Source organism: Haemorhous mexicanus, chromosome 1 (genome assembly GCF_027477595.1).
Source record: "Haemorhous mexicanus isolate bHaeMex1 chromosome 1, bHaeMex1.pri, whole genome shotgun sequence".
Classification (NCBI taxonomy): domain Eukaryota; kingdom Metazoa; phylum Chordata; class Aves; order Passeriformes; family Fringillidae; genus Haemorhous; species Haemorhous mexicanus.
Window position 1 is genome coordinate 48,203,492 of NC_082341.1, and position 12,128 is coordinate 48,215,619.

The 12,128-nt window shown below is 38.7% G+C and overlaps 1 protein-coding gene across 1 annotated transcript in view; it reads left to right on the forward strand.

Annotated features, from left to right (window-relative positions):
* DCLK3 (doublecortin like kinase 3) overlaps positions 1-11,418 on the forward strand; it is a 30,584-nt gene extending 19,166 nt beyond the window's left edge. Inside the window, exons 3-5 of the mRNA XM_059849036.1 lie at positions 4,037-4,169; positions 5,067-5,234; positions 6,187-11,418. Coding sequence (XP_059705019.1) covers positions 4,037-4,169; positions 5,067-5,234; positions 6,187-6,383 — 498 coding nt within the window. The 3' untranslated portion in view covers positions 6,384-11,418. The remainder of the gene's footprint in view (positions 1-4,036; positions 4,170-5,066; positions 5,235-6,186) is intronic.
* Positions 11,419-12,128: the final 710 nt, after the last annotated feature.

The window sequence follows — 12,128 nt, forward strand, 5'->3', positions numbered from 1 at the left end:
GGGAATGATGAAAAAGAATCTGAGAAGCTTTTGTTTCTACAGTGAAGCATACTTGCATACTCAAGATGATGTCAGCTGATGGAAAGGTAGACCAGACAGTAGGAAGTTGGGGATGAAGGGAATTCTCTGAGCTGACTGTGTTGTTCTGAGCACAGTGTTAGTGAAGCTGCTGAGTTCTGGGGTGAGATTTTCAGGCTTGCTGACAGGCTACATGTTGTCTCTGAAGTGATTGTCACAAAGTTGTGAAAATTTACCCACCGTGCCTGCTGTTCCTACCTGCTCCCTTGTTAAGTAAAGTGGGAGCTCAGTGGTTTTGTCCTGAAAGAACAGATGGTGCTGTGTTGCCACCTTGTGCTGTAATGGGAGATTAGGAGTCTGGCATCTTTAGAAAAGAAAAAGTGCAACAGTGCATTTTACAAAGCAAAATTGTGAAGATTTTGGGATTAAGACCATTGTGTTCTCCACCCTTCCCACCACCCTGCTGTTTTCTAAAAATATATATAAACAGTTTCAGTATCGTTTGTCTTAGTACAGTAGCATGCAGTGTAGTTGAAATTCCATGTGACATGCTTTTCTTATAGAATTAAAAAAAAAAAAATATATATATATATAGAATAGGAAAATACATTCATGCTCCTATTTTTGTATTGCATATAAAATTGAGCATTTCAGTTGTGAATTTTTGGAACATCTTACTACAATTACCCCTATTGGTAGAATATAAATTCTATAGATAGATGTTGTTCTACAAAACAAGTGTTATTTTTATAATTTTTTTGTCATTTTTGTCAGTTTGTGTCCACAGTGTATGATAGCAAAAGATTGTTACATAGTTGCCTAATATAATAGAGAAAATGGCTGTGGCATTTTAGCTGCTTCTTGCAGAAGTTTTGACTGCATGGTTGTAGTAAACTTTGAAAAAGTTTACTTTTTCAAGTAAAAATATTTTTACATGGAAGAGCAGAAAAAAAAAAAAGGCCAAAATACTTTGCTTAATCAAAACTAGAAGCGTGCACAAGGGCACTGCTGGTTCATGGAAAACTTCTTGTCCCCAAGGACCCCCAGCTCCTTCTCTGCAGAGCTGCTTTCCAGCTGGTCAGCTCCCTGCCTGTACTGATGCATGGGTTATTCCTGCCCAGGTTTTGGAGCCTGCACTTGTCTTTGTTAAATTTCAAAAGGTTTTGCCCTGCCTGTCTCTCAGATCTGTTGAGACCCTTCTAAATGGCCACATAACATTCTGGGGCATCCGTCACTCCTCCCAGTTTTGTGCATTTAAAAAGAAAAAAGGTTAAAAGGGATTAGTAGGCTTTACTGTATTATTTTGTAGTGCAATCCTTTTTTGTCTCTTAAAAAGAAGAAGAAAAAACCCACCAAAGTTGGAACTGAACCCATTTTGCTTAATCAAAATTGAATGCATGCTTACAGTTTCCATAAAGATTAGTCAACTGCAATGTATAAGAGCAAATGTTGTCACATCTGTGTCTTTAGTTATCTGGTAATAGAGACCATCCTGAATTAAGAAAGCCATCATGGCTTTCTTAATTCAGGATGGTGAAGTATGAGATATTAAAGCACGGAGTATACCTGTCACATTATATTCCAGTTTGTCCATTCAAAACCGAGTCCAGGTTTACTTGCCTTTTTTGTAGACATTTTAGCTGCTGATCTGTTCCCCATAATTCCAGGGACAAACAATTTTTCATTTAAAGGAAATTAATGACTTTTTTTACTTCTCAAAGAATATTTGAGTGTCAGTCACTAGTTTTAAGCATAGTGATTTATTTAATTATACTGCTTCATTGTTTATGACTTTGCCTTTGAATATGGAATCTTAGAATGGCTTGAGTTGGAAGAGACCTTTAAAGGTCATCTGGCCCAAGCCCTTGTAATGAGCAGGGACATCTCAACTAGAGCAGATTGCTCAGAACCCTGTCCAGCCTGACTTGGAGTGTTCTCAGGGATAGAGTACCTACCACCTCTGTGGGCATCCTATTCTGGTATTTTGCTACCCTCATCATAAAATATTTCTTTTTAGTATCTTGTCCAAATCTACTCTCCTTCAGTTTAAAGTTACTGTCCCTTGTCTTATTGCTACAGGCCCTGCTAAAAAGCCTGTCCCCATCTTACTTTTAAGCCCCCTTTAGTTATTGAAAGGCCACAGTAAGGTCTGTCTGGAACGTTCTTTTCTTCAGGCTGAACAACCACAACTCTTGCAGCCTTTCCTCACAGGAGGGGTGCTCCATCCCTCTTTCCTGGCCTTCCCCTGGTTTCACTGCAACAGGTCCATGTCTTTCCTGTGCTGGGACCCCAGAGCTGGACGTGGCTCTCCTGTTGAGGTCTCACCAGAGCAGAGCAGAGGGACAGAATCCCCTCCCTTGGCCTGCTGGCCATACTGCTTTGGATGCAGCCCAGGATATATGGTTGGCTTTCTAGACTGCAACTGCACATTGCCAGCTCATTCCAGTTTTTCATCCACCAGCTACCCAAAATTGCTCTTCTCAGGGCTGCTCTCAATCCATAACCCAGTCTGTATTGATACCAGGGATTGCCTCAGCTCAGGTGTAGGATCCTGCACTTGTCCTTGCTGAACCTCACAAGGCTCAACCTTCTTGAGCTTGTTCAGGTGCTTGTTCAGGATGACATCCCATCCTCCAGACATGTCAAACTCATCACTCAGCCTGGTGTTGCTTGCCAGCTGGCTGAGGGTGTGCTCAATCCCACTGTCTATGTCATTAACATTGCATTTCTTAAAATAACCCTTCATTAACTGCCTATAAAGTAATACTAAAGACCAGTGCATACAAAATTAGAATTGGAGAAGGTGTTTTGACTACTTGCCAGGTGGATGTAGGAGATGGGAACTGCTGAAAAGACCCAATTCGAAGGTCAGTCTGCATGAACCTATTTCTGTAACTCTCGCTGTATGGTGACCATTAATAACCTAGTTTCAGGGCAGCAGGTAGAGTAGCAGAGTAATTTGGAAAGAACATAAAGCTTTTATTGGTTTCTATTTTGTTGTTAGACCACTATGATGGAGATACACTTTCCATGTGTCCTGGTTTTAGCTGGTGCAGTGCTGTATTTTAGATTTAGTATGAGGATAACATTGATAACACACTGATGTTTTGGTTGTTGCTCAGCATTGCTTATCCTAAGTCAAGGAATTTTCAGTGTCCCATGTTCTGCCAGGTAGCAGGTGTACCAAAAGTTGAGAGGGAGCATGGCCAGGGCAGCTGACCCAAAAGCATATTCCATGCCATGGAACATTATGCTCAGTAAATAAACTGAGGAGAGTTGGCCAGGAGTTGCTGGGTTGTGCTGGGGGATGGGCTGGGCATCAGTGAGCAATGAGCAATTGTATTGTGCAGCATTTGTTTTTCTTGGGTTTTATTCCTTTCTCTTGCTCTTGCTCTTGTTCTCTCTCCCTGTCCCCCCTTCTCATTATTATTAGTTGTTGACATTCCTACTGTTATTATTATACTTTAATAAATTGTTATTATTATACTTTAATAATTTCAGTTATTAAATTTTTCTTATCTCATCCCACTGCTTTTTGGGTTCTCCTTCCCATCCCACTGTGGGCAGATGGGGGATGAGTGACTGAACAGTTGTGTGGTACTTAGTTGCTATCTGGAGCTAAAACACAAAATCAGTAGCTTACATGGGCTCATTGCATTGAAGTCCACAGCATTCTTCTTTGCTTTCCCAGGGAAAAAGAACAGTTTATTTTCTCAAGAGGAAATAATAGTATTTAATTGACTCTTGGTTATTTTTTGTGTTCCTTCTATTATTTTCTTGGGAATTGCAGTCCGCCAGAGTTTGTAGAGCAAAGTTTTCTTTTTTCCATAATTGCTTATCCTCTTAAATAAATGCATCCTCTTTGTGTATGGGGGAAAAGAGCCATGTTCTGAAGACTGTTTCCATTATTAGTACTATTATTAGAACTTCCTCCTGTTTAATTTTCTGCTTCCTTTATATTTTGTTGTTATAAAATGCATCTGGACTGAACATATATATGTATTTTGTTTGGATATAGGTTCAGCACAATGCAGATAAATCTACTACACTGAAACTGGCAGACTTTGGCCTTGCTAAGCAGGTTACAAAACCCATATTTACTGTCTGTGGAACACCAACGTATGTTGCTCCTGAAATACTTGCTGAGAAGGGTGAGTGTATATATTTTTAATTTCTCATAAATCCTTCAATTATGCTGAACTTTCTAATAATGGAAGTAGTCCAGAATGTTTCAACATACTGAAATATCTTTTCAGGGTAGGAGGTTGGCTAGCAGTGTAATTTGGGAAAGGAAACCTCTTAGTTTTTAACAAACACGAGCGTGACATCAGTTATATTTGCATTATTAGTGTCTGTGCTAATACATCACTGACTTCCAAGCAGATAAGCCATAAAATATCATAGATAATAATAGCTGAAGGGGGGCAAATGACCAAAAGTTCATATTACAACGTAAGAGTAGCCAGCCCCATTTCATTACTGTAATCCAAACAACTTTCCAAATCCCCTGATGATGCAAAATCATTGTGAACATGTACATTAAAACTATTTAACATTTCAAAACATGTTTTGCATCACAAGGAATTTTGAAGATTTCATCTCCAAAAACCTGGAGAGAAGTGAGTTTTGTTGGTGACTCAAACAAATCTATTTCTGGCTTTTGTTCTGTGGAGCTGGGTTGCACGTCTCCAGTTATATCCAATTTCAATGGAAACTTGGCACTCCTAGTTCTTTTTTGAAGGGAATCTGAGGATTACTATTTTAGAAATACGTGCCCTGTTTTCCCAATTAGTCTCCAGTTGAAACTGGCCTTGTGAGACAGTGTTTGTGAAAGATGTTTCGGAAAAGAGAGACTCTGTGAGAGCTGTAGCTAACAGGCAGCTTGTAAGCATGGTGTACCAGCCACTCATTCTTTTGCTCACCTCATCTCTTTGAGGAACTGAGCAGAGATTCTGTGTTTCTTTTTCATTCTGTTTCCAAGAAACAGTTTCCTTGCAGTTGTGAGTTTTCTTTCTAAAACAAGACATGGTTTGTCCCTTCTTCCTTAGGCTATGGCCTTGAAGTAGACATGTGGGCAGCTGGTGTGATTCTTTACATCCTGCTCTGCGGTTTTCCCCCTTTCCGCAGTCAGGACCGTGATCAAGAGGAGCTGTTTCAGATCATACAGCTGGGTCACTACGAGTTCCTGTCCCCTTACTGGGACAATATTTCTGCAGGTAAGATTCTGCACTTACAGTAGATCTGAGAAGTGGCAGTCTTCTTCCCCTTTTTCAGGGCAGTGAGCTTGATCAACTTGGGGTGTTTTATGGGTCTCTCCTGTGAGAATCTGTGCTTTAAATGTGAATTTAGTGCACTGGTACTATCAACGGCTGTCAAAAGTTCAGAATGCTTTAATGGAGTCCTCAATTCCTCCCTTTGTAAGCAAAAGCAAGGATTTTTCTCATCTTGTTTATGTGTCTCTGCAGAAAAAGGTGTCAAAATAATCTCAAGGGCTATGTTAGATTGCAAAGATGCTATAAAAAAAAATCTCAAAAGCTGAGAATGAAATCCTTGCCCTGCAGAACACAGTGTCAATTTCCTATTGACAGTGGGGTCGGCACGTAGTAGTTTTTTCTTTCTCACAGGCTAGTTCAGTGTCTTTTGTGCACTCTTCAAAATCAGAAACCCTAGAACTCCTTTAATCCCTATACTGTCTTTTAAAGGACTTGTTCCACAGCATTTTACAACATTTATGCCTCATAAGAGATAAGATGATATCCAGTGCTCATTCCTATGAATGTGAACACAGCCCAATGCCTCCAGCACACTTTTGAGATTAAATTCCCTTCACTTTCTCCTCTGTTTCTGAAGGGGAGAATGACATCAGTCATGGAGATTTAATATTTTCTGTCACTAACTCTAACTGCAGTTGTTAGAATAACTCCTGGGGATAGTTACAAAAACCATGGTAAAACTAATGAAAAAAGTTCTAAGAAGGGCATTTTGTGCAGGTATAACTGTCACCATACAGAATGGGTAAGGTTGGAAATGGTCATGGTAGGTGATGTGTTTCAAATACCCTGCTCAAGCAGGGTTGTGCTAGAGCACATTGCACAGGATTGCACATCCGAGAGCATGTTGCACACCACTGTGCTTCATCCCTCTCTCCTTTCCTTTCTTCCATAATAGCAGCAAAAGACCTCATCACCAGGCTGTTGATAGTGGATCCCCAGAAGCGCTACACAGCACGTCAGGTACTTCAACACCCTTGGATCAGAACAGCTGGGAAAACTAACAGCCGGAATCTGCAGAGGGAAGTGACAATAAACATCGAGCGCCATTTCCGGGCCCAGCGCCGAAAGGAAGTTGTTGATGAGGGCACATGAAATCTTTCAAGCTCATTTTGTCTTCTTTTTTGTTGATTAACAAATCAGTTATGTTTTCTTTTCTAAATGAATTGGGAATTTAATGTGTAGCTGTTGGTGGCTATTGCCATGCCTTTTTTTTGATTCTGAGATTCTGAAGGACTGAGATCAAATTCACATTCACCTCTTCTGATGTTACTTGGCAGTCTCTTTGTTGAAAGCAGTGGGGACTAGATAAATTCTAGAAGGTGTCTATTCTTTTTCTTTAAGTACTGATTTGGACTTTTACATCTTTTACAAATGTTTGCTTCTGTGACTCACACTAGTGGTGAGTCTTCTCTCATCCTTTTTGTATGATATTCTACAGGAGTTTTGTGTTTGTAATGTTTTCAAAATAGCTGTCTGCATACACGTCTTACACTAATTTTTTAAAGAGTCTTTTCACTAATTCCTTCTAGCCACAGAGAAGGAAGAATAAAAGGTAAATAAAATGTTTAGCTGTAGGATATATGAAATAAACAGCCAGATACTGTATTTATTAGGTTGTGAGGGAATACAAACACTTATTGACTAAATCTGATATTTTATGATATCTCCCTTGGCGACATCTTTCATTGGTTTTTCAGGGTAAGAGATGGTGCGATGTTCCTGTTACAAGAAGGTGGTGCTGTGTACTATGTAGGTTTCATTTGTTTTTAGAAGGTGGAAGATATGGCTGATACCTTTTCAAGATTCAAATAATAACAAGATTCAAAGAGGTTTTCTTCCTCCTCTGGGCAGTAGGAAGTTAAGCAGTTCCAATGGCGCTTTGCTTTTTATCCCAAAATCATAATTATGGAGTGGTAATTTTTCAGTCATTTTTCAATATTCAGTTTTTTCCCCTCTTGGAGACATCCATGTGCATCTGTGACTTTTCCATGCCAATGGAGAAGAAAAAGCTTGGAAATTGTGACTAAAGTTAACCCTTGCCTTGACAGTTTCCCTTTCATCAACATACTTTTTCAGTGTAGTTTAGCGATTGTTTTGTTTGGTTGGGTTTTTCCATCTCTTGCCCTCGCTGTGACCTTTTCTCCTTGCTTCCATGAGAATAGGCAATGGGATGAAATGAAATGAAAATCCCAACTTGAGGAAAAACAATTTGTTGCCTGCGGAAAGGTCTCCCAGGGGAAGCGTCAGATGCTCTATTGCATGTGGTTTTTAAAATTTTTATTGGATGCAGTTTTAAGGAAATCCTGTGAGGGAAAATTACAGCCCAGAGAGAGGGACATGACCTAGACCAGCTTTTGAATCTCAGAACTTTTGAATCTCAGAACTTTTGATTAATTAATTAAATACAAAAAGCACTTGAGTTTTCCATTTTATAATTCTTTGTCCTCAAGTTCTATGTGCTAGCAAATAATATTGGTGTTAGAATGTCAGTGGTGTTGGCACTGAATACACAGCCTGTAGAAATGAAGGAGGGTGTTTTACACTTGGAGAGCCTCTGCTCTGCCTATGTATTTCATAGTGAGGAATGTCAGAAGCATTTCAGAATCAGTGAAACATTTTCACAACTATATGAACCAGAATATTATTTTTTGGTGAGTGCTAATATTTTGTGTGAACTTGCTGAATAACCAAAAAGTGTAGAGTTCTTGTCATCATGTTTCTGTTTCTTCTTGTGACTGTTTTTCTGCAAGAATTATGTATAAAAGTAGAGATCACTTGACTCTTAAAGAAGAATTGCACTTTAAATTGAATTAGCTTATTTCTTATACTTACTGGAATAAGACTTGCTGTGGAGTTCAAGAATTGGTGAAACAAACCAATCAAATCTTTACTGTATGCCCAAGTAGTAGCTCTGTGATATGTCATACTTCTGCTTTGGAGTCTGAGTCAGGAAGACTTTTTCTTTTCCTGAAAAAAAGAATGGATTTAAGTGCTTCCCTGAGTTAAGGGAACCTAATGTAACCTAATATTATAAAAGCATTCCATCGTATTTGAGTACTAGTAATAATGTATCCTCTGTTAATTTAAGTCTATTTTGGATAGGAAACTGTGGAAAAATAGCTTCTGATGTGCAATACTATATTTTGTAATTATCTTATTTTTAATATAGTTGTTTAGGAATAAAGTCTGAAGTGACAAAAATATTTAATCAACAGTGAATCTGAAAGTTTGGAGATTGTGTTACAAGTTGTCTTTTGCACCTTTAAGAACCTGTCTGCAGCCTTATTCATAGTGCAGAAGATGAAGAATTTGCTTGTAAAATTATAAAAGTAATTATTTTTTCAATTATTTTGTTTTTCTTTCACGTTCTCTGTGTTCCAGACAGGCTAAACATGGACTGTGCTAGGTGGTCACTGCATGGCACCTGTAAGTACAGATGCTGCTGTGGCAGTGCTTAGGCACAGGTTTGTCACTGTTGCTACAAGATGTGTGGCATTAGGCCCTCCCTCCTTCAGGTTGGAGGCTGAAAAAGCTTCCAGGTGCTTCTCAGGGTTTTTACTTCTTTCTTTCTCTCCTACTTCATTATTCCTTTTCTCTTGTTGCTTCCAGTGTTTTTGCTCTGTCTCTGTACTGTCGAAGGGAGTCCAGGTCCCCAAACATTATGTTTTAATTTACTTGTAGCAATGAAATCCCATATGGTTTTGGAGGGCTCCGCCTCAAGCTTTGCTTGCTGATGTTGAAAGTAATATTAGGCAGGACTAAGAAAAGAAATGGTGAAAATCCCCTCTCATCTCCTCCAGTCTTTTGTCAGGCTTTTCTTTTAGCTCTGTGTGACATTCCAATGCAGACCTGATCTTTATGCTCTGTAAGAGGGTTTCTAATATATGAACCATGTTCACACTCTGTGATTGAGGATTATCACTGTTCTTCCTTTCCTGAGGTTTTTCTAATGTATATTGTCTCCTTGGTTTCTGGAGTCATCTTCCCCTTAATATTTTCATTTCTTGATTGGTTCCTTTCTCTAAATCATGTCTGAGGAAGCTCAAAGCTGGGGGAGATTATAGACTCAGAGCAAATTCTTGCTGATTGACAGGAAGAAGAAATATCCCTTCTTGCCCCCTTCCTTAAGTCTTTGTGGATTAGATTCTCATATGGCTTTATATTCCACTGAAAATAAAACAAGTTTTGGTGTCCTCATGTCTTTAAATACTAACAATGAAGAGAGTCTGAATATATCACCAAAAAAAACAACCCTCCCCCCAAGATCTAAGTGCACAATATTAGTTAATAATATTGCAGACTTCAACAGGAAAGTTCTACTTCCTGAGGATTTGCAGGGTCTAAGGCAATAGAAGGCAAAAACCTGTTTGTTTGCTGCAAGCTTTAGCAAATAGCTGAGTAGGAATCCTTTCATGCCTCTCAAAAGGTATTGTTTGGTTCCTAGGTCATAATGGAGATCCTGATCAAGTTATTCTAGGGTTATTTCTTTGCTGTCTGGTATTGACTATTCAAAAAATATTCTCATTTTAGAAACCAGAGACTCTCCATCATCTTTAACCATTGACTTAGCTCTTCTTCAGTTGGTTGCAGCCTTTAAGCATGATTGCATATTTTCATGTCTTCAGACTTGAAGCAAGCACAAAGATCCAGTCATATAGAATTGAGTCATCAGTGTTTCATTTTGTAGTAAAACCCATGCCTAATAGACAGAGCTGCTTTTTTAGCTTTTCGGCTGCCTGAAGATAAAGTGGTCCCCGGATATCCCCTCCGTTTGCAACCAAGGTCAGCTTCTTCACTTTCCCGTATGCTATTACATTTCATTGGCCCTAGACCTCACCTACATATTTTCTATCATCTGTCATCTGCCTCCTGTCGTTGGCCTCTTATCCCCTTGGATCACTCCCATTATTGAAACATGGTGAAATCTTCACATGTTAATATGTTTTTCTTCAGGATATTCTGGCATTAAAAATGGGAATGAGCAAAAAATTTTGGAAGTGTTTAGGCATGTGAAACTGAGCAAAAGACTGGTGCTTCACACTGCATGGTGCATAACTTCCTGATAATGAACAATGGAAATTTGGTCATTGCTCATATATTTAGTCTCCTAATATTTAAAAATGTGTGCCCAGGAGACCTGTAATTGAAGCTTGGCAGTGCAGCAGAGACTGTTTCCTCTGAGACACAGACTTTTATTCAGGGACCTTCTTAATCTAAGATTGTTTAACAGCTGTGTGGAATAGCTGGACTCAAACACCATCAAATTGGCCACCTTGCTTCTGACTGGAATTATAGGTGGATTTCCTGCATCTCTGTTACTGCAATTTTTGGCTGTAGGGTGATGGAGGGATAGTGGGATGTTATCCCCTGAGCTTAGGCCTCTTGGGGTTTGGTCTTCTTGTTAAACTGAACTTTAAGGAGTCAACTGCTTGCTTTTTTGGCAAGTACCCAGATTTGGGGAGGTATTCAATCTGCTTGAAATTATAGTAAATTTGCTGTGCTTATAAAGTGATTTTCCCAAAGACACATACATATCACTCTTAAATATTTTTCCTATAATTTCTTCTGTCACCTGGATTTCTTTTAATTTAAGCAATGTAAGGAAAATGCTTTTTATGTTTCTGGGCATGCATTTTTCTGTCTTTTTTAAGTCCACGAGTAATACTTCACTGTTGACATTCTTGTTCCTGGAAGGAATTATGGGCACTTTAACTGGGCTGACAGTGTATAGTGGCACTGTTTGTTCTACAATATGGTTTATTTGTAACTTGGCTGAAGGTGGAATTTTCTAAATTGAAATACATTGTAGACTTCAGCAGAAAAGTTGTTATTCCTCCCCCTGTTCTTCCAATAAAAGTAAATTATACAGTAAACATAATGTTCTAGTTCTTTTCGATAAATTGGGAAACAATTGTGTGGCCAAGTATTTTTATTTTTTTTTTAACCTTCTGGCAATGTATCTATTTGGAAATGCTTGTTTTAAAAGGTTTGCAATTTCAGTAAGTATTGTGTATACCTTCATTTGTGAGTAGCAGAACCCGTTTTAATGCTGCAGTCCTTTGAATACTTACAGCTGTGTTTTTCTTTGCTGCTGCATGTAATCCCATTAAAACCGACACAAATCTTTGCAGAACTGGAGTTGAGATTTATCCTACCACCATTTTTTGCCCCATATTGTCTTATTCATATGTGCTGTGTTCTTAGAGCCATCATGACAAGCAGACTTAGATTCATTTATGCTTAATGCACACAGGACTGATTTCTCCCATCATTTAATCTTTTTCTGTAAAATTCAAGTTTGTTTAGAAAAAGGTTTGCTTTCTTTGTGGAAACAGGCATTCTATTTGAAATTGAGTTGCTTGCAAATAGTGGCTTTTTCAAAGGAGACTGTTTCTTAGTAGCCTGTGTATATTTCAGTTCTGTTATTAAAAATGGAACACCTGCAGCATCTCCTGAAGCAGTGGAAATAAAACTGTGTCTTGGATATTGATGGTGTTTCTGAAGAAGCTACCTTCTCTGCATGTGAGCATGTGTGACAAAGTGGCTGCCAGTGAGAAAATTTTATTGCATATTGGTCCTTAAAGACATTGCAGCCTCTTCATTACTCTAAGAATAACAGTAAACTCTTTGGAATGACTGACTTTTATGATAATCACACAAATTTATTGCACTTCATTTTAACAATTTGTATAGGCAGCTAATTAAATCTGATTTAATGCTTTGCTGTTAGGAGTGGGATTCAGATGTGTTTTCTTTGTCAGAGGTAGTTGAAGGCAGAGTCCCACAGTGCAACAAATTTGTGCGATTATCATAAAAATCAGATGTTGTATTCTTGCA